Genomic DNA, 23,284 nt, shown 5'->3' on the forward strand with positions numbered 1-23,284 from the left:
TATATAACAATTTCTACAAAGCCAATATTAGTGTTGAAGCAGAAGTTCTTTGTGTTGAGACTTTTGTGTTTATAACATAAGATAAATTCATTTCTCACTTGAATGCCCTATTTTTTGAATCTTCTTTGATTGACATTTCCATCATGCTCCAGGAAGCACATCATTGGAGTAACTTAATCATTTCTGAATGACCTCATCAGCTTTAGAATGCCAGCTCATGACTACTTTCTGTCTCTAATTAGAAGGTGGGGCCATAAATCCAGAAACCTCCAGTTAGGGAAAGAGCACAGCTCAGTCATTCATTATTCCTCATTCATCTACGCCACTTTGGGACGTTTCTGGCTTCTTTACCCAAGTTAGGTTATCTTTTCCCTTTATTCAATTTTCCAGCCTGCTTGTGTGCATTGTCTTTAAGATTAGAAACTAACGTATTGGGCAGTGATTATTTTCCCATTTTTATCTTTGTACTTCCCATAGCCCCAGGTACCTAATAGGCACTGATTAAATGTATATTGACTATTAAGTAGAGGACTGGAGAATTCTGTATTATACATAGTTGTTTCTAAATAAATATCTATTGGATTTTATAGAAATGAAGTGGTGTGTGAACTGGGTGAAAGTAAGTGAAAACATGGGAAAGAGGGATGGTGTGGGTAGAAGAAAGCCCCAATCAGTGAATATTTCTCATTAGGAGAGAAGAGGATCTGGGAGATGTAGATCTGTGGGTAAATCGTCATTAGTGAAAGAATGAAAAGGGTCAGAGGTCCCAAAATGTTTGAAGTTATTTAAGTTTTATTTTACTATTTGCACCTGAATTGCATCTTACAGCTTTGAGAGCAATAAATAATGCTTTTCAATAAATCCCTAAATGCTTGTATCACTTGTTTATTCCTCAAGGTGTAAATAAAGGGGTTCATTACTGGGGCAACTGAGGTTACAAGCAGTGATAACACCTTATTCAAAGACATCCTTTCCTTTGCAGAGGGTTGGATATATATGAAGATACAGGTGCCATAAGTTATGCAGAGGACAATCATGTGGGAAGAGCAAGTGGAAAAGGCTTTTTTCCTTTGCTGGGCAGAGGGGAAGCCCAGAATTGTTCTGATAATAGAGGCATAAGATAGAACCACGGACACTAAGGTGATGATGAGTGTAAACCCAGCAGAGGCTATAGTCATTAGTTCTATTAACTTGGTATCAGAGCATGTGATTTCTAGCATTGGTGATACATCACAGGCAAAATGGTTAATGACATTGGAGTCACAGTATTCTAGCTCAAAAAACAAACTAAGTGGTGGAAGAGTGATCATCAGTCCAGATAACCAACACCCCACCATGAGCTGGTGACAGACTCTGCTGTTTATGATGGTTGCATAGTGAAGGGGTTTGCAGATGGCAACATAGCGGTCATAAGACATCACAGCCAAGAGAAAAAACTCTGAGGCCGCAATAAGGAAACCAAAAAATAATTGAGTGAAACATGCATTATAGGTCACAGTATAATCCCCAGATGATATGTTGTATAGGAACATGGGAACAGTGAAAGTTGTGTATAACAATTCTAAGAAGGAAAAGTTTCTAAGGAAAAAATACATGGGGGTTTTAAGGTGAGGATCCACCAAAGTGAGGGTGATAATGGTTAAATTACCAGTTACACTCAGCATGTAGGTAAGGAACAGAAAGATAAAAATCAGAACCTGGAGCTGTGGATCATCTGTCAATCCTTGAAGAATGAATAATGTTATTTTTGTATGGTTTTTCATTCCTGACCTCTGCTGCCTTTTGATGAGAGAGAGAGAGAGAGAGAGAGAGAGAGAGAGAGAGAGAGAGAGAGAGAGAGAGAGAGAGAGAGAGCTCAGAGCAGAGCATCCCAGACATCCATGCATGCAGGGTTTATCATTAATAACCAAGGCAATGCTGAGAATGTTGAAGGGAGTGGAATTAATGGAGGAGAAATCATTGCTGCAACTTAGAGAACTAATAAGTGTTGAGCTTAAAGTCTTAGTGGAAATCATCAATACCCATCACCCTCAATAACCATTCTTTCCATATTCCCAAATACTTCAGGGACATGTAGTTAAAGAAGTTAAAGGGAACTTGAAGCCACTCTCACTTGCCTGAGCCTAGAATGTATTGTCCTTCATCCATGCTCAATGCTGCCATATCCACTATCCAGGAACACTTTTCTCATACATCCATTCTATTCTTTGTGGCCATGTTTTCTCAAAAATTTCTTTGCCAAGACACTGCCTTATAGCCTCAGCTTGACAAGCACAGTAAAATGAAAGTGATCTCCAGTATCTGGTGCAAATTTCAGGTTGGTAGGGGCACACAGGAAAGTCTTCGTACAGGTGCAAGTATGAAAGGAGGGAGAAGTCTTGCTGTGGAAAGTTAGACCATCAACTGCTTTGGGAATTAGATTGATGGGGTGGCAGAGGAAAGTACTCTCAGGAAAGGGTAACAACATTAACAGGACAGAGGACATGTGTATATTGGGGGAGGGAGAGGCAATTGAGTAGTATGCTGTGGGTGGAACAAGGTAATTTGTGAAGAGATTAATTGTGGAGTGTAAACACATTCTCCTAAAGAGGAGGTACCCCCAAACCAGGGCAGGAGTACATCTGTACCCCTACACCCATCCCAGATGAATATTTCTAAGGGCATAAACTCATTTGCCAAAACCTATTCATTTGAAATAAACCACTGTTCAGAATTCATCTCTCCCATTCTAAATTAGATTCGCTACACCTCTATAACTACTTAAGTGATTTGTTTGCATGCATTCCAACAAATTGTATTGAAGAAAATTACTTACTCTCTAGGAAACTGAGGCCACTACCTCTCCACCCACAGGTAGAGAGTCTTTACTCTAATATTCCACTTCATTTGTCTCATTTCTATTTGCTATATTATTTCTGATTGTGAACCAATGTCTCTTCATACTTCTCTATTATCTTAGGACAACTAGTGGCTCAGTAAATAGAGCACTGAAATTGGAGTCAGGAAGACCTGAGTTCAAATCATGCTTTCTAGCAGTGTGACTCTAGGCAAGTCACTTAACCTTAGTTTGCCTGACAAAAGCTCCTCTGGATCTACTTAGAGAAGGGAACTGCAAACTATCCAATTTCTTTAACAGGAAAACCCCATGGACAGATAAAGTTGGATGTGGCTGAACAACGACTCTTACCTTAGCTCATCATCTGCATTCTTCTGTAATTTCTGAATGTCCTCTGATATATGAGACCTTTCAAAGGACAGAGGGAAGATTTAGCTTCAGAAAAATTTAAATTACAAAAAGATTATCAATGAAGTGTTTGGCAGGCTTCTTTTCATGCTCCAAACTGGCTTCTGATACCACCCCCCACACCTTTCCCTTCCCTTGGATCTCCAGTTCCTCTTGACACTGGACTTCCAATTTAGTTCATTCTCTCTACAAAGAAATAACAGAAGATCTAATAAAGGAATCCACTTATGATGTAGATAATAATGTCCCATTCCAAAGAGTAGTTTATTTTTAATTAACTTTTAGAAGGGGATATATTATTATTATTTTGGAAATTCCATTGAAGTTTATGGATGTTGGAGATAGAGGACTTATATCTACACCCTGAAAAATGCTATCTGGCCTGCTTCTGCAGAAGATTGACCTGAGTGGAGAATATTGGTTAATTGACATTTCTTCCCTCCTGTCTCTTCTCTTATTATTTAAGGTAGTCATATGTTAAACAGTTTTAATGTTTCATGATAGTTTGCGTGTTCTGAGACAGGAAAAGCCACAGAAAAAGGCAAAGAAAAACAGGAAAGTCATTAGTACTTAGAGCTATGACATTGAGGTTAGTTTATTTCTGCAATTTCTGCAAAGGCTGTACATCAGATATTCTCTATCCCTATTTGGAGGTAGCAGCTTGAGTGTTGTGGCAAGGTTCCTGAAAGGGATACGCTTGTATTTCTGGATCTGTATTCTGATAATTATATATCCTGGCCTCATTTCAGACAGTAACATCATTTTCTCCATCATTTAGGAGCATTGCAATGAGGAATAGCCCTGATCAAGCATCATTGTGCTTGTAAGACTAAGGACAATCTAATTTGTTTTGTTCATCACCTGATCACAATTTTCACCAATAAATTCTATTTGGTGGCTGTACAAATGTTCATCGTCTGCATTCAATTTCCTCCATGGTAAATCAGAATAGGATTCCTTAGAGGAACCCAATTAGTTGTAGAAATTGATTTTGCTGAGTCTTTAGAGGTTAAGATTCTTTATCCCAGCTATGATTCTATATGCTCAGTTCACACAATGCAGAATCCACTGTTGATAATATAATCATAGGCATGGAAAAATTATTTTGTTCGAGAAACAATTTTTGTTTTCTATAGGATTTATAGGAAACGTTACACATAGAAAGACTGTTTGAACTAGAATTAGGACCTTGAAACTTTTCTCTGCAGTTAAATTCCTGCCTTTTCTACAACCCTCCTCCTCTGAACCCAGGACTCACTGTGCTACCATAATCAATTCTTTCTTCTCTGGAAAACATTTACCTTCCTTCTTCCTCCAACAAGAAAACCTGTGTGATGAAATAAAGATGATCCTGAGAGACTTCCCTAATCCTTGTGGCTTGGGTGACTCTAGCTGATATTTTTATTTCATAGCCTATTCTTAGCCAAAAAAGACTCATCTTCCTCATTACTGTTGATGTCACAATTGTTCATGGTTATAATAATAATAATAATAAATAATAAAAAGTGATAAACCTTCCATTCATAATGTCATTTTTGGTTGATTTTACCTTTGTTTAGTCTCTCTATATATGTTATTCTCAGGTCAGAGGACAGAACATTTCCCTCTGTTTGGGCGAGGACACAATTGTTTTTCAATAATGAATAATTAACAATGTTTATTAGTTAAAATGTTTCCTATCTGCACTTTCATTAATTTTTTCCCTTCTGCCTTGAATTTTGTTTCTTTAGGAGACCCCAGTCAGTTATAGAGATGGGTTTTCTTTGACTTTTGAAAGATACAATCCTCCAAAAGTCCTGAGGATCTTTTCCCCCTGAGCTTGGAGAAAAGGAGCTCCATTATGGTAGCTAAGATGCTTTGGGTCAGCTCTGACTAAATATCATAATGCATAATGTAAGATCAAAGATCAGAGACATTCTCACAAGCAAGATGTACTGACCAAAGTTTATTAGATCCATAATTAGGTGGAAGAGAAAATATCTCCCCATCACTGGTGCTTCCAGCAAAATTAATATAGTGACCACCTGTGCTCAAACAGTATAGCCTTATCTCTGGAAATGTCTACCCTGACTTTCTGTAAGCCCCATCTCCAGGTGTCTAGTGACCTCTTACTGTGGACCCTAGAGTACCCCAATTCAAAATTATCTTTCCTCCCCTCCTTCCTTGCTGCTTTTTCCTCTAACCTTGGCTCCAAGTTGGATATAGGGTAGAAAAGATCTTTTTTAGCAAGTTCTTTTGTGCAACTTAACCAAATACCCAATGTTTAAGCCTCTTATAAATACTATTTTTCATTAAAGAAATGTGTTTATTCAAAAGAAATATTTCTACTTGTGAAATTTCAGGAAGAGTACAGCATGAGAGGAGTGGGTAGCTTTTGATGAGAGGCTCTCATATACCTCCAAATTGCAAAGGCCAGTATTTAATCTAGGCAGGGATGAGTATGGCTCTATCAACCCACTCTTATCAGATAGTACATGGCAAAGATCATAAATATGTAATAAAAGTAGCATCTCAGAATTAACTTCATTTTCTCTCTGAAACATTGTAATTGATAGATTTTCACTGTTCTTTTTTAAGGTATTGAGACAAGTCTCATATCTGTGTTTCTGGATAGGTTAAGTAGAAACATTCATTTCGTTCTCACAATTAAAAAATGGGAAAATTAGTGATGTGACAAGATATTAACTTAATTTCCTACCTATACTTCAGGTCTTGGTAAGTAGCTTTAGCTCCAAAGTCTCTGGCATTACTTGAAGCTGAGAAGCTTCAAGAAGCTGAGTGAACCACTGTATAAGCTCATGTATTGTTCATATATTATCTTACAAATCTAAGACTTCACCATGATGGGGAAGATAGTGTTCTAGTTCCCATCTCCTAGAATACACCAAACTTCTCTATGTTTACCAACTCTAAAATGATACTGCCTCAGAGACATTTCCCCCCTTTAAATGCCAGAAGTATTTTGATCTTCTGTATGTCACTGAAAGGAAAAAAAAAACCATTAGAAAGAGAGTGAAATTTCAGGTCCTGCCTTTTTTTAGATCCCTTGATCTAACCTGTCCGTGCAGGGAGACAGGTTTTCCTGCAAATGGTATATTCAGAGGAAGGGATCTTTATTTCACCTGTTCAGTATGCTGTGAATGCATGGGGACCAACTGAGATAAAAACAAAAGGGCCTTTGGGGACCCAGGTTCAAAAGTCACTAATGAGTCTCTAACATAATCAACTTTAGCTAAAACATAAAGCATTCAGATGTGGGGCCAGTACCCAAAGGGAATGGGAGAAGTAGCAAAGGCATCTGACACAGATCTGGAACACATCAGTGAGTCAGGTGATACAGGAAGAATGACACCTCGTTATCTACTTTGTCTAAAGGAGGGGTTTCCAAAATTGTTTGATGTGGCACCTCCATGGTAAAAAAATGAGGATTAACTCCCAATATATGTATGTCTATTTAGAAATTATTCAATGTACTATTTTACCAATAGTAGTAGTAGTAGTGGTAGTCTCTCGGTGATCGAGAATGACTATTGTCTTTGTGCAGTTTCATCTACGGTATACCCTCATGTGGCTTTGGAGTCCAAAGAAGGAGGCACTTGGTTTGTGGCACATGGGGCATGGGACTCCAGCTGTTATGGGAGGTGCAGTTGTGGCCTGGTGTCGGCGTTCACACGCAGCAGCAAGACGTCGACATCACTCATCTTCAAAGGTGGTGGCAGCATGGTGAATGTGGGTTCGCTAGCTGCTTCTGTCAGTTCTAGTTGCTTTGGTGTAATGCCAGCCCACTTCAAGTTGGACTTTAGCTGATCCTTGAATCTTTTCTTTGGTCAGCCTGGTTTCCTGAGTCCAGCTGACAGTTCACCATAGAATACCTGTCTTGGTATTAACTGTGGATCCATGCGGATAACGTGTCCAGACCATCATAGCTGGGTTTTGAGGACCATAACTTCGATGCTGGTGGAGTTGGCTCTGTCGAGGACTTCCTGATTGGTGATTCGGTCCTGCCATTGGATCCTCATGATTGACCGGAGGGAGAGTTGGTGGAATTGCTCCAGCTCTTTCATGTGCTTCTGGTACAGTGTCCATGTCTCGCAACCGTACAGGAGCGAGCTGAGGACCACTGCGTTGTACACTTTAAGCTTCGTCGCAGTGCTTACATCTCTGTGTTGGAGGACTTTGCAGTGCAGCTGCCCAAGTGCCTGGCTGGCCTTTTGGATCCTGGCATTGATCTCATGGTCTAGGGACCCATCGTTGGCGATGGTGCTGCCCAGGTACTTGAAAGTGTTGACATTAGAAAGTTGCGTGCTGTCAATTGTAATGCACGGCTGGTTAGTTGGCCTCCCTGGTGCAGGTTGGAACAGCATCTCTCTTTTGCTGAGGCTGATAGTCAGGCCAAACAGTTTTGTTGCGGTAGAGAACCTGTCCACAATGGTTTGGAGATGATTTTCATGGTGGGCCATGAGAGCACAGTCATCTGCAAAGAGAGCTTCCAGGATGAGTCTCTCTATTGTCTTTGTTTTTGCAGTTAGGCAGCAAAGGTCGAATAGTGAGCCATTCAGTCGCTTTTTGATGTAGATGCCCAGATCTAGATCCCATCACAGCATGTCGTAATACTTGGGTGAAAAATAGGTTGAATAGTACTGGAATGAGGACACAGCCTTGTTTCATGCCATTGGAGATGTTGAAGTGATCTGAAGTCTCTCCACCAGATAGGACTTCCCCTGTCATGTCGACATGAAAGAGTTGGATCAGTTTGACAAATTTTGCTGGGTAACTGAGCTTGCTGAGGATCACCCACAATGCGTCCCTGTTCACTGTGTCGAACGCTTTTGTCAGGTCTATGAAGACAATGTAGAGACTCAGGTTCTGCTCAAGGAATTTTCCCTGCATTTGCCTCACTGTGAAGACCATGTCAATGGTGCTGCAATCTGGTCGGAAGCCACATTGTGATTCAGGCAGGTTCTGCTCCGAAACAGATGACAGGAGTTTGTTGAGTATAACACGAGCAAGGATCTTTCCAGCAGTGGAGAGTAGTGAGATGCCTCTGTAGTTGTCACAGGCTGCTCGTGAGCCTTTGTTCTTGTATAGGGCTACAATGGAAGCATCTCTGAGTTCTGGGGGCATGTCTTCCTCTTCCCATATGCTGGTCAGCACTATGTGGAATGCCTGGAATGCCATTCCATTTAAGGCCTTGTACAACTTGGTTGGGATCCCATCTTTACCAGGTGCCTTGCCTGCATTCATTTGTTTAATGGCTATTTGGACTTCCTCTATTGAAGGAGGGACATCAAGTTCTTCAATGGAGTGGTTTTGGGGGATCTGGTCAAGGGAGCTTTGGTCTACTGAAGAGGATTGGTTGAGAAGCTGACTGAAGTGTTCTTTCCACCTGTTGCTGATGCCTTTTTTATCTTTTATGAGAGTGTCACCATCAGAGGATAGTAAGGGAGTGGTGGTGGGTTTTAATGGCCCATAGACAGTCTTGAGGGCACTGAAAAATTGTTTGTAGTTTTTCACATCAGCAAACCGCTGGATTTCTTCTGCCTTTTTTTCCCACCATCAGTCTTGCATCTTCCTGATCTCACGCTGTGCTGTGACTTGGAGAGACTTGAATCTGTCCTTTTTAGGAGCAGAGTTTGGGTTATTTTGCCACTCCATAAAGGCTTTTTTCTTCTTGCTCAATAGGTCTTCAATAGCAGTGTTGTTCTCATCGAACCAGTCCTGGTGGTTGCGTTGTTTTGGGCCTAGGACTGCCTTTGATGTTTCCTTCACTGCATCTCTGAACTGGTTCCATTTCTCGGTTGAGCTTCCAGTGAATGGTCCCTTGGCAGACAGCTTGTTGTCTAGGCAGGACTGGAATGTTTGCAAATAAGATGGATCTCTAAGACGACTCACGTTGTAAAATGTGCAAACTGTCTGGGCGCATTTTGGATGGTGAGGCGCAATGTGCATTTGAAGAGTCGCTCTAACCAATCGGTGGTCTGTCCAGCATTCAACTCCTCTCATGGCTCTGGTGATCTTTACATCCTAGATGTCTCGCTGGTGTACAATGATGTAGTCAATGAGATGCCACTGTTTTGATCGTGGGTGCATCCATGTTGTTTTATATTTGTTCACCATTCTGAACACAGTGTTCGTGATGGTGAGTTCAAACTCTGAGCATTTGCTGAGTAGCAGTAGGCCGTTGTTGTTCATTTTGCCCATGCTGTGTTTGCTGAGCACTCCTTTCCATCTTTCATGGTCCTGGCCAACGCGGGCGTTGAAGTCTCCCAGTAGTAACAACTTGTCATTTGTGGGCACTGAGTGCAGGACGGCACTCAGGTCCAAGTAGAACTGCTCGATGGTCTCCTCTGTGTTGGTCAGTGTTGGGGCATATGCGCTGATGATTGTGGCATACCGGTCTTTGCTGAGAGGCAAATGGATCTTCATGAGCCTCTCGCTGATGCTCACAGGCAAGTCTGGCAGCTGTTTGAGCAAACTAGTCTTGATGGCCAGGCCAACACTAAGGATTCTGTCTTCATTTGAGGCTCTACCTTTCTAGAAGAAGGTGTATCCAGTGGTGGGTTTGCTGAGTGATCCCTCTTCTGGTAAGCGTGTTTTGCTTAAGGCTGTAGTGTTGATTTGATATCACACCAATTCTCTACTGATTAGAGCTGTTCTTCTCTCAGGTCTTGGGGTATTCTCTCTATCAAGTAATGTCCTGATGTTCCATGCTCCTAGTAGGAGTTTTTTTGTATTTTTTCTTTGATTTCGACCGCTTAAAGGGGATGATCCGCCAGCCGCGGTGTGCTGACCGGGTGTTTGTAGGACAGGCAATGTTTGGGACACCTTTTCTAGTCCCCTCCCTTGATTAGGGTGAGCAGTGCTGTTCTAGAGAGGGCTGCTCAGTCGCCCAGGATGCTGCTGAACGTCCCTGCTGCCCACAGGGCCGAGCGACCACTGGTCCGTGGGTCGCCTACGTGCAGGATCGTTACTACAACTGCCAGTGGTCACCTCCACCTGTTGCATTGTCACTCCCCCATCGCCACAGGCCTTGAAGAGGGTGGACGGGGTTAGGATAGATGAGTGTGCACAAAGATACTTGTGCGTGAAAGAGATTTAAGTGGAAAAGTCGATGCACAGTGACAGTCCCACTCTCTTGGCGTTGGAAGCCTGGGTCCAGTGGCACGAAAAATTGTTACGTCTGGAGACTTCCTCAGCTGCATTGGATGGCCGTGTTGTCCTTTGTGCTCCAACACACCCTAAGCACTCCACAGTGCTTTGCTGCGTCACCCTCTCAGCTGTTGAACTTTCTTATTGGTTTCTTCTGTCTGTTCAGCTGAAGCAGTCTTCACATGCTGGGTGAGCAAAGCCCTGGTTCACCGGGGGTCGATGACCCGATGGCTACCCTCACAAGGTTTGGCCGGCCTGTCGAAGCCATTGCCCGGGGTGTGGCCACTGCCGCATGCTAGCAGCTACTGGGAGCCACAAGTGAGAGCTGGGTGTCTGGTGAGGGTCAGAGGCTGGAGAGCTGCCCTAGAAGGGCACGACAAGCCCTCCATACCAGAGATACTACCCCTCCCTGAGCACCCCATACACCCCTATTTTACCAATATATAATAGTCAATTTGTCAATAGGTATATATTAAATGCTTAGTATATCTCAGACACTAAAGTGAGGGCTGGAGTTTCAAAGAAAGACAAAAACACTGTCCCTGCCTGAAAAGGAGCTCATTTTAATGGAGGAGACAACATGTAAATAACTATACATGTATGGTGCACACATTAGCCATCTTCCTCTTAACAGTCTGGTAGAGGGGCAAAAAATCTCTCGCTCTTTGTAAAAGCCTGACTCTGAAATGAACACTAACAAAAAATAAGCCAGATTATTTTGCACATCAGTAGTGAATTGGAGTTCATCCTATGGAGCATTGATTGAGCTGTTGTGGCTGCTTTCTCTAGTTCATATTTGCTGGCTCAGTGTAAAGGATTGAACCTTGTGAGACCATAAAACAGTCCTCTTAATTTATCTTTTGGTCTCATGATGGTGGCAAGTCATGTATTCTTTAAGGTGATTGGCCACTGTTAGGAGGATGTGGGACTCCTTGAGGACAGGGATGGCGCCAAGATTTAGTTTTCTGTCCTAGTCTCATGGTGGCTTCAGTTTTGGAAGATCACTAGCAACTCCTACAGTGCTAAGACAAGAGGGCCATCATGAAGATGAAAGTAATCCTGAGCTGGTTTGCCAAAAGAAGTAGACTGAGAGCAAATTGTTTGGAATGGAAAAAAAAGAATATAGTAAATAAAAGAAGAAAAGAGCATGTCAAAGCTCAAGCTTCCCATTAAGAAGATTACCCAATTACCAAAGAATCTAGATAAAATTAGAAGCTAGAATCAGAGAGAAATTCTATCACCACTTGGCCAGTGTAGCTTTGCCCAGCGGTGATTACAAATTCCATGGAGGATCATTGAGGATTGCTCATGCATTTAATGAAGCATGGTTTGCCAGAAGCAATCCAACTAGGAAAGACAACACATTCATTCGTTGAAGATGACACATATGATGGAGATGATATCTGACAAAGGCTATTTGGAAGCTACTCTACAATCATCAGGGCAGCTTGGTGGTATACTGAATAGAGATCTGGGACTATAGTTAGGAAGACTCATACTTACGATTTCAAATATGTCCTCAAACACCAGCTATGTGACCCTGAAAAAATCATTTTATCCAATTTTCTTCAATTTCTTTGTCTGTAAAATGAGGTAGAGAAGGGAAGCACAAATCATTCAGGTATCTTCCAGGGAAGCACAAATCATTCAGGTATCTTCCAAGAAAGCATTACTCCTCCTCCAAAGAAAACCTCCAAACAAATGAATAAAGCCAAAAATTAAGAGAAATATCTCTTCTATGTAAAATCTTTTTGTTTGAAGAATAATGGGAAAAGCTACTGTTTGATTTGCTATAATCAACTGGGATATTATTACATCTTTTTCAGAATATTAAAAAAACTACAACTTGGCTATTTGATTATAAGTGACTGCCAATATTGTATACCCATAATGTCCTCCCTTTGAACCTTGGTTTCCCAGTCTTACTCATTTTCATTTTGGCAAAGTAATTAAAATCATTCCCTTGCTCCACCCAGTAGAAGAAAATGTCATGACATTCAGTATCTGTGTTTGAATATTCCTCCCATTTTAATTGTAAATAATGAAATGCAAAATCTTAGCTAAGTCACAAAAATGCAGAGTATTAGGTCAATTCTTCAGTACTATGAACCTAGGCTAGAAGAGCAGGGAGCATTTAGAGTCATAATAGTGCAGTAACAATATCAGTGACAATTATCCTTCAGCATTAGAGGCATGAGTCCTCTTTCCCCTCCATGCATCTGCAATATCATACATGTTCCCTTTCTATATGTTGCTTTATGTATATACCTACTCTTCCCATGGTGAGTGTCTAGATATATATTCTGGTTGAATAATAAAGCTAAATATATTAACTGAAGATATTGAATTATGGTTTTATGTGGATGCAAACCTAGAGAGTACCTCAAATTCCATATAGTCAGATCTTAGGATCCATTCTGCGAATTGGAGAGGTAGCCTACTTTTGGTGCTACTCAGTGTGTGTACTCTCACTCAAAAACATAGCTCATGAGGATGATTTTGGAATAGCCCAGAAAGACCTGTGAACTGATGCAAAATTAAGTGAACAGAATAAAGAGAACACTGTTCATAGCAATAGCAATATTGTACTATTACCTCTGTTGAGTGATTTAGCTATTATCCAATGATCCAAAACAACTTCAATGGATCCATGATGAAAAATTCTATTCATCACCAGAGAAGGAACAAATGGAGCCTGAATGAAGATTAAAGCATATCATTTTCACCTTATTTCCTTTATGGTTTTTCATTCTATTTTCAACATAACAAAGATGGCAATATGTTTTACAGGATAGCACATATATTACCTACATCAAACTGCTTACCATCTAAGAGAGGGAGGGATAACAGAGAGGAAGGAATAATAGAATTTGGAACTCAAAATATTAGAAAAAATGGTAAATTTTTTAATATGTAATTGGGAGAAATAAAAAATTTCTGAACAACAAAAAAGAAAATCTACCTCTTTTCAGCTCATAAAAAACATAGTTCATAATAGCCTATGAGCCCTCATGAATGTATTTCCTTAATTAATTAGGCAAAAGACAAAATTATTTTTAAAAAGGCATTTTAATGAGATAAAATAGAAAGGAAATATAAATAATTTCTTCCTTTAAAATCAGATAAACTGTCTAGGACACTGAATTTGGATGCTGTAATGGTGCCTCTAAATGCTTCATATATGTAATGCTAGGAATCTAGTCAACCCTTCTCTGAAGTAATTGTCTTTGAAGAAAAAAAATGATTGAGTATTTAATGACATGAAAAACTTTCTTAATATACCCAAAGGTCTGATTAGAACTTATGGAAAGAGCAAATTTTAATTTTAAAAAATATTTTTTTTTCCTTTAAAAGTTGCCAGATATTAAAAAAAAAAGTCTTTTCTGAAGGAAAGTTAAGGGAAAAATTCAGGTGTGGAAATTATTCAGCCATATTGGGGGGGGTATTTGACTCTTCTAGGTCAGTAAAATGTCATGTTAAAAATGAGTTGGGTCTAGAATGCAAGGTAAAAGAGTTATATTTAAAGGAGGTTTAAAAAATTGTGGCTAAGGGAAATACATATATATGTAGAAGATAATAAGCTGAGATTTATTATTTTCAGACACCCTTCAGATTTTTACTCTTGAAGATGTGTTTAATTTTTAGTTCTTGGCTTTTACCTTCCAAGTTTTTAAACCCAGAACTCTATAGGATGATTTACACAGTGCAAATCTCAGGATTGTAGTAGGGGAGCTCTAAGTATTGGGGTTTTTGTTTGTTATAATACAGATCAACAGACGAAATTCATTTCTTATTTTGTTATATAGTTTTTTGAGTCTTTTCTGACTGATATTTCCATCATGCTCCAGGAAGCTTACTTTGTGGGATAACTTCATCATCCTGTAGGGTCTCATCAGCTTTATTATTCCACCTCCTCACTACTCTTTGCCCAGATTTAGAGAATGGGGCCATGAATGTCAAACTTCCAGTTAAGGAGAGAGTCCAGCGCAGACATTCTTTCATTCACTTTGGGATTTCTCTGGCTAATTTCTGTACCTCTAGTAAGGTACCTTTTGTCTTCATCTGATTTTTCAACTTTCTTTTGCATTGTCTTCCAGATTAGGTTCTATGCTGAGCAGGGATTGTCTTTCTTTTTACAAATTTTTATCTTTGCATATTCAAATAGCAGAAGGTTTTCATTAGTTCACATTTACATATATATCGTATCATATATTATCATGTACTTCCCATAATCTTAATCAAATTATTTTTCTACCCTCTTTCTGAGTAAATTCCTACTATCTTCTCTACTACTAAGAGTAATTTTTGAGAATTACAGAAATTCTCTTTCCATGTAGTCAAAGAAACATTTTTACCTTAATGAGTCTCTTAAGTTTTTTCTTTCTTATTTACCTTTTGGGGCTTCTCTTTTGCCATGTTTGGACTTAAAATTTTTTTGCTTAGTTCTGACTTATTCCTTGGAATATTTGCTTGGAAATCCTCTATCTTATTGAATGACATTTTTTTCTCCTGAAAGAATGTACTCAGTTTTGCTACATAGGTGACTCTGGGTTATTAACCCAAATCTTTAACTTTCTGAATATCATAGTTCATGACTTTGATCTTTTAAGGTAGAAGCCACTAAGTCCTGTGTGATCCTGTTTGTAGCTCTATGGTATTTGAATGGTTTCTTTCTGGCTACTTGAAGTATTTTTTCTTTGGTTTGGTGGCTCTTCAATTTAGCTATTACATTCCTGGAAGTTTCAGTTGAGTATTTCTTTCTGTAGGCAATCTGTGAATTATTTTAATTTCAATTTTTAATTTTTTGTTCAAGAATTTCTGGGCAGTTCTCTTTGGTAATTTCTTGTAATATGATATCCAAGGTTTTTTCTTCATCATGGCTTTTAGGTAGTTCAATAATTCTTATATTGTCTCTCCTGGATCTGTTTTCTATCTCTGTTGGTTTTTCAATAAAATATTTCAAGTTTTCCTTTGTTTTTCATTCCTTTGATTCTGCTTTATTGTTTCTTGATTTCTCATGAGTTAAATAGTTTCTAAATTGTAAATTCTGGTTTTTAAGACCTGGTTTTACTCTGTCAATTTTTGGTTCTCCTTTATCAAATGGCCCATTTCTTCTTGAAACACATTTCTTTCTTGCACCACTTTCATTTCTCTTCCTCATTTTTCCTCTGTCTCTCTTAATTGGCTTTAAAAGCCTTTCTTGAGCTCTTTGAGAGCTCAGTGTCCAATCCATATTTATCTTTTTGACTTTGTATATATTTCCTTTGGTTTTGCTATCCTCTTCTGTGTCTGCACCTTGCTCTTTGTCTCCATAAAAATTGTTTAGAATGAGGTGCTTTTTTGCTGTTTGCTCACTTTTCCCAGCTAATAATAGGTAAGCATTATTTTCTGGGAAGTTAGGGTACCCTCTTAAACTTCAGTTCTTCATTGATGCTATTTTCAGCTTATTTTCTAGATTGTTACTTTACCAGATGGTCTGAGGGTTAAGAGCTTTGAGAGCCTCTTCCCCCTGCTGATTCAATTGACTCAAGTTTCTGATAGCTTAAAGACTTTAATCAGCCTTGGCTATAAGCTTTTGATCTCAGTTTGAACTGAATCAGGTCAGGGGCTGATCAAATTATAGCCCCAGGCTTAGACTCACTTTTTTGCTCTCAAGGTATTCTTGATTCAATCATGTACACCCTTGATTGCCCTGTCTTGGAGCTCCACCCTTAGTTTTGGGCAAAAATGTCCTAAGGAGGCTCACCCTGAGAACTGTGTCCTCACCCCAAACCATGTATTATGTCTTCATCCCAAGCCCAGGCTGGGATTCCTAGCTTTGTTCTGGACCCACGTGAATCAATACCCTTAACCCCAGATTTCCCTGGTCTGTGACACTCAGCTTCTCCACAGATTTGAAATTTCAAGGGATATGAGTTGTCTCAGACCACTATTTGCCCAGATGGGATCCCAGAGTCTGGCTGTTTGATTGGATTCATGTTTAGAACCTGTGACAGCAGATGTGGGGTCGGGGTGGGATTGGGGGGTTGTGGTTTACTCTTTGCTTTCTCTTCACTCTCTGCTGTAGCCTCCTGCTAGCTCTGCTCCCCTCTCATTTCAGTTCCCCAGATGATCTCTGCCTAACTTTTGGGTTTTTCTTTTCTTCAAGGTTGTTTCACTCTGTCTCCTTTTTTGTTTTTTCACTCCTGTATTCATTTTTTTGTGGCAGTATTTTAATCTTGGTTGGAGAGGATTTTTTTTATTGAAAAGGTGCTACCCTAGTTACTCCTCCATCTTGGCCCCACCATATTGTTTTGATGATCACTGCTTTATAGTATGGTTTGAGATCTGGTAATGCTAGACGTCCATCCACATTTTTTAATTAGTTCCCTTGATATTCTTGATATTTTGTTCTTCCAGAAGAACTTTGTAATAATTTTTTTCTAATTCTATAAAAAAGTGTTTTGATTGTTTGAAAGTTATATCTGAATAGAGTAAATTAATTTAGACAATATTGTAATTTTTATTATATTAGCTCATCCTACACATGAGCAATTGATGCTTTTCTGATTGTTTGGATCTAGTTTTATTTGTGTGAAAAGTGTTTTGTAGTTATTTTTATGTAATTCCTGAATTTGCCTTGACAAGTAGATTCTTAAATATTTGTCTAGAGTTATTTTAAATGGAGTTTCTCTTTCTAACTCTTGCTGTTAGGTTTTGTTGGAAACATATAGTAATACTGATGATGTATGTGATTTATTTTGTATCTTGCAACTTTCTCAAAGTTTTGATTATTTCTATTAGCTTTTTAGTTGATTTTCTTGAATTCTCTGGGTATACCATAATGTCTTCTGTAAAAAGTAATTGTTTGGTTTCCTCATTGACTACTTTGATCCCTTCAATTTCTTTTTCTTCTCTAATTGTTAATTCCAGAATTTCTAATATAATATTAAATAGGTGGTGATAATGGGCTTCCCTACTTCACTCCTGATCTTATTAGGAAGGCATCTAACTTATCCCCATTGCAGATGATACTTGCAGATAGTTTTACATAAATGCTGTTAATTATTTTGAGGAAAGACCCTTTTATTACTATATTTTCTAATGTTTTCAGTAGGGATGGGTGTTTTATTTCTTCAATATTTCCTTCTGCATCTATTGAAATAATCATGTGATTTCTATCATTTTGGTTTCTGCTATGATTAACTATGTGGATGGTTTTTCTAATATTAAACAATCCTTGCATTCCTGGTATAAATCCTACCTAGTCAGAGTTAATAATCTTTGTGATAACTTGCTGTACCATTTTAGTCAGTATTTTATTTAATATTTTTTATTGTTATTAATATTTATTTAACATTTTTGCACATGCTCACTAACCTTCTCTGTTTTTGGTCTTCTTGGCTTGGGGATCAGCACCATATTTGTATCATAAAAAGAATTTGCTAAGACTCTTTCTTTGCCTATTTTGTTAAATACTTTGTAGCTTATTTGGATAAATTTTTCTTTAAATGTTTGATAGAATTCACTTGTGAATCCATCTGGCCCTGGTGATTTATTTTTCTTAGGCAATTCCTTGATGGCTTGTTCAATTTCTTTTTTCTGATATTACATAATTTAAGTACTTTATTTCCTCTTTTGTTAATTGAGTCAATTCATATATTTGTAAATACTCAACTATTTAACTTAGATTGATATACTTATTGTGATATCATTGGGTGAACTAGCACTTGATAATTGCCTTAATTTCCTCTTCATTAGAATTGAGATCACCATTTTCATTAATGATACTGTTAATTTGATTCTCTTCTTTGTTTTTCTTGGTTAGATTAGATCAACCAATATTTTATCTATTTCATTTATATTTTTTCAAAATACGAGCTCCAAATATTTTTTAGTTCAATAGTTATTTTACTTTCAATTTTATTAATTTCCCCTTTAATTTTTACAATTTTCAATTTGGTCTTTATCTGAGGGTTTTTAATTTCTTTTCCTAGTTTCTTTAGTCACATGCCCAATTTGTTAATCTCTTCTTTCTCTTTTTTGTTAATATGGGCATTCAGGGATATAATTTTTTCCCTGAGTACTGCTTTTGCTGTGTCCCATAAATTTTGATATGTTGTTTCCTCATTGTCATTCTCTTGCATGAAATCAGTAATTGTTTCTATGATTTTTTCTTTAACCAATTGTTTTAGAGAATCAGATTATTTAATTTACAATTAATTTTGTATTTGCCTCTCCACGTACAGTTGCTAATTAGAATTTTTATCACAGTATGATCTGAAAAAAAAGTTGCAATTATAATTTATGCTCTTCTGCACTTATTTGAAATATTTTTATGCCCCAGTACATGGTCAGTCTTTTTGAATGTACCATGTGCTGCTGAAAAGAAGGTATATTCCTTTTTATCCCTATTTACTTTTCTCCACATATCTATTAAGTCTAATTTTCTAAGATTTAATTCACATCTCTTCTTTTGTATTCATTCTTTGGTTTGATTTATCTAGATCTGCTAGAGCAAGATTGAGGTCTCCCATTAGTACAGTTTTACAATCTATTTCCTCCTTACACTCAAATAATTTCTCCTTTAAATATCTGGATGCTATACCATTTGGTGCATACATGTTGAGTGCTGATATTTCTTCATTGTCTATTCTACCTTTTATCAGGATGTAATTACCTTTGTTATCTTTTTTACTCAGATTTATGCTTACCTTGACTTTATCATATATCATGATTGAGACTCCTGTTTTCTTTTTCTCAGTTGATGCCCAATAAATTCTGCTCCAGCCTCTTATCTTTACCCTCTGTGTGTCTACCTGCCTCATATGTATTTCTTGTAGACAACAAATGGTAGGATTTTATTTTTTAATTCACTCTGCTATCTACTTCCATTTTATGGGTGAGTTCATCCCATTCACATTCAAAGTAATGAAAAATATTCAGGTTGCAGATGTGAAAAAAATCAGATATGGTAGTAAAAGGTAGGACATAATTATTTCTGATTTATTATTTTAAGGCATCCTTCTTGTTTTGAAGAATGACAATTTACATAGAATCAATCTCAGTGTTGAGGCAAGAGCTTGCAGTATTTGGGCTTTTTTCTTTTGTAGTATGGATCATCAGGAGAATTTTACTCCTCACTTTACCTTCAAGACTTTTAGTTTTCTCTGACTAATATCTTCACCAAGCCTCAGAAAGTTTACTACTAGAATAACTAATCATCCCAAAGTATCTCATCAATCTTGGCACACTACCTCATCACTCTTTTCTGCCTTTGATTGGATAATGGGTCTATGTACTCTCAAGTTCCCATTAATGGGAGAGCTCAGCTCAGTCAGACTCTCATTTATCATCTAAATAAACTACTTTGTGTATTTTTCTATTCTTCTCCAGTAACATTTTGTTATATTTTCCCCAATTAGATGATGAAACAAATTTTAATGTGTTTTTTCTGATATTTAAATTCCAAATTCTTTCTCTCCTTCCCTTTCCTCATTTTGCCATCAGAGAGTAGGCAATTTGATATAGGGTATACATATTCTATTATAAAATAAACATTTTTATATCCATCATTTTGTGAAAGAAGACATATGCACATATTAGAAAAAAGCTCATGAAGAAAATATAGTGAAAATAGTATGCTTTAATATACATTCAAACTCCATCAGTTCATCCTCTGGTAGCTGATAGCATTTTTCATCATATGTTCTTTGGAGTTTTTTTGGATCTTTGTACTGCTTATTTAATCATTGCTATTACCATGTACATTACTCTCCAGGTTCTGCTCACTTCACTTTCATCAGTTCATACAAGTTTTGCAGGTTTTTTTCTGAAATAATCTTGTATGGTGTTTCTTATGACACAATAGATTCTATTACAATCACATGCCAGAGTGTGTTTTGTCATTCTAGACATCTCACAATTTTAAAATTCTTTTCCACCACAAAAAGAGATTCTTTGAATATCTGATCCCTTTTCTCTGATCCATTTGATATACAGAACTAATTGTGGTATTTCTGAATCACATGGTATACACAATTTTATAGCTTTTGGGGGATGTTTCCAAATTTATGTTCAGAATGTTCAGATCAATTCAAAATTCCACCAACAGGATATTAGTGTCCCAATTTCCACACATTCCCTGCAAATTTATTCTTTTCCTTTTTTATTATATCAACCAACCTAATAGATGTGATATGGTATCTCAGGGTTATTTTAATTTGCATTTCTCTGCCCAATCGTTAATTTGAGCATTTTTTTATGGGACTAGACTTAATTTTTTTCTGAGAATGTTGACTTCTTTTGAACATATATCAAGTAGGAAATGACATATATTCTTTTAAATTTGACTTAGTTGTTTAATATATCTGAAAAATAAGGCCTTTGTCAGAATCACTTGCTATAAAATTCCCCCCTCCCCCCCCCCCCGGTTTTCTGTTTCCCTTCTAAGTTGCATTAGTTTAGTTTGTACAAAGCATTTTAACCTTAATGTAATCAAATCTATCCATTTTATATTTCATCACGCTCTTTATGAATTGTTTGGATATAAATGATTACATTATCATGCATTTTAACTATTATGTTCTCCCCTAATTTTTATGGTATCACACTTTATTTTTTTAAAACCCTTATCTTCTAAATATTGGTTCTAAGGCAGAAGAGTGGTAAGGGCTAGGCAATGGGAGTTAAGTGACTTGCCTAGGATCACACAATTAGATAACCCTTTATTTCTAAATCATATATCCATTTTGACTTTATCTTGTTTATGATATATATAGAAAATATCTAGTTTCTTCCATTTTTTCCTTTATTTCCCAGAATTTTTTGACAAATAGTGAATTCTTCTCTCAAAAGCTTGGATGTTTATGAAATAGTAGGTTACTATGGTCATTTACTAGTGCTGACTAGACTACTTTGAGACTCCTCCTACCAAGTTCTTCATTTCATGTAGGGTACCTTTTCCCTTTCTCCCAATTTTTAGTTTTCTTTTGCATGTTTTCCCGATGATTAGATTCTAAACTTCCTGGTGGGGGCAGGAATTGCTTTTCTTTTATCATATTTTTACCTTTGTTATTAGAACAGTGTCTAGTACATACTAAACAATATTAGATGGATTAAGTTAGTGGTGGGAAAATTTTTAGTATAAATGATTTACATATAGTTGGTTTCTAATAAATGTCCTTTGGATTTGACAGAAATGATATTAGTGAATAAAGTGGTAGAAAGCAAGTGAAAACTTTAGAAAGACTCTGTTACCTTAGAAAAGGCATGACCTGGGAAGAAGAAAGGCTCAATCAGTGAGGGTTTTTGGATAGGAGAGAAAAAGATCTGTGGGATGCCATGTGAAGCTATGAATAAAATGTCATTAATCTTCAAATAAAAAGGGTCATAAGAGAGAAAATTTTTCAAAGCTATTTAGATTTTCTTTTACTTGTTGCACCTCCATCTCTATTGCTTCTTACAGCTTTGAGATCAATGCAATTCTTTTGAATGAATCTTTAAAAGCTTGTATCACTTGTTTATTCCTCAGAGTATAAATAAAGGGGTTCATTACTGGAGACACCGAGGTTGCAAGCACTGTCACCAGCTTGTTTAAAGCTACCCCTTCATTTGCAGAAGGTTTGATATAAACGAAGATGCAGGTACCATAAGTCATGGAAAGTACAATCATGTGTGATGAACAAGTAGAAAAGGCTTTTTTCCTTTGCTGGGCTGAAGGAAATCCTAGAATAGTTCTGGCAATAGAAGAATAAGACAGAATGACTAACACTAAGGTTATGATGAGTATCAACACAGCAGAGAATAAAATCATTTTTTCTATTAATTCTGTATCAGAGCATGTGATCTCCAACAGTGGTAATGCATCACAGAAAAAGTGGTCAATGACATTGGAGTCACAGAATTCTAACTGAAAAGCCAGACCAAGTGGTGGAAGAATGATCATCAACCCAGACATCCAACATCCTATTAGTAGCTGGTTGCAGACTCTGTTGTTTATGATAGCTGCATAGTGCAAGGGTTTACAGATGGCTACGTAGCGGTCATAAGACATGGCAGCCAAAAGGAAAAATCCTGAGGCTCCAAGGAAAATAACAAAAAATAATTGAGTGAAACATGCAGTATAGGTCACAGTATAATCTCCAGTTGACATGTTGTACAGGAATCTTGGAATACAGACAGTTGTGAATGACAATTCTAAGAATGAAAAATTTCGAAGAAAAAAATACATAGGGATCTTCAGGTGTGAATCCAACAAAGTTAGGGTGATAATAGTCAAGTTACCAGTTAAGTTAAGTATGTAGGTAAGAAATAGAAAGATAAAAAGCAGAACCTGCCACTGTGGATCATCTGTCAATCCCTGAAGAATGAATGTTATCCTTGTATGGTTTCTCATTCCTGACCTCTGTATTAAAATGGATCTGTGAGTGAGAGAGAAAGAGAGAGATTGATTCTGAGTCTGAGAAGAGCTATCTTAGAATGCATCAACAATTCAGGCACTTTGGATATAAGTGTGTATAAGGGACCCTTGAGTTCTTTTTTATTTCACTGGCTTAAAAATTCTCTCCTAATATTATGTTAACCTTAGTGTCCTTCAGCTGTGGACCAGTTACTGCTCAGAGTATTTTTGTAAAGATTTTTGTTTCCAGTCTGTAATTCCTTCTTTTCTGAGCCTCTTTCCTCCATGTCATTTCTTCTTTTTATTTTCCCATTATAATAATTTCCAGCTATACCATCTTTCCTGAATCTCCTTGCGATATAGAAAAAAATTGAGATTAATACAGAAATACAGTTTTTCACATACCACAAAGTCTTTGTCCATTATCCAACTGTCAGACAATCATTTCTTATCCACTTTGTTGCTGTCACAGAAAATACTGCCATTTTTTTGGTAAATCTGTGAGCTCTGTC

The 23,284-nt window shown here is 37.5% G+C and overlaps 2 protein-coding genes across 3 annotated transcripts; both read right to left on the reverse strand.

Moving 5' to 3' along the window:
- Positions 1 to 800: 800 nt before the first annotated feature.
- LOC100616684 (olfactory receptor 6C2-like) lies at positions 801 to 1,763 on the reverse strand. Its single transcript, XM_003342154.2, has one exon. It carries the CDS (start codon positions 1,761 to 1,763, stop codon positions 801 to 803), a length of 963 nt encoding a protein of 320 aa, XP_003342202.1.
- Positions 1,764 to 17,632: 15,869 nt separating this feature from the next.
- On the reverse strand, positions 17,633 to 22,769 carry LOC100619630 (olfactory receptor 6C2-like). Of its 2 annotated transcripts, XM_056800980.1 has the most exons (2): positions 21,849 to 22,769; positions 17,633 to 17,671 (listed from the first exon to the last, which is right to left on the reverse strand). In XM_056800980.1, the coding sequence occupies exons 1-2, from the start codon at positions 22,767 to 22,769 to the stop codon at positions 17,633 to 17,635; spliced, it is 960 nt and encodes a 319-aa protein (XP_056656958.1). The 2 variants fall into 2 exon arrangements, with proteins under 2 accessions (XP_056656958.1, XP_003342201.2); XM_003342153.2 differs by lacking the exon at positions 17,633 to 17,671 and having other exon boundaries at positions 21,834 to 22,769.
- Between the last annotated feature and the right edge of the window lie 515 nt (positions 22,770 to 23,284).

Source organism: Monodelphis domestica, chromosome 5, assembly GCF_027887165.1.
Source record: "Monodelphis domestica isolate mMonDom1 chromosome 5, mMonDom1.pri, whole genome shotgun sequence".
Classification (NCBI taxonomy): domain Eukaryota; kingdom Metazoa; phylum Chordata; class Mammalia; order Didelphimorphia; family Didelphidae; genus Monodelphis; species Monodelphis domestica.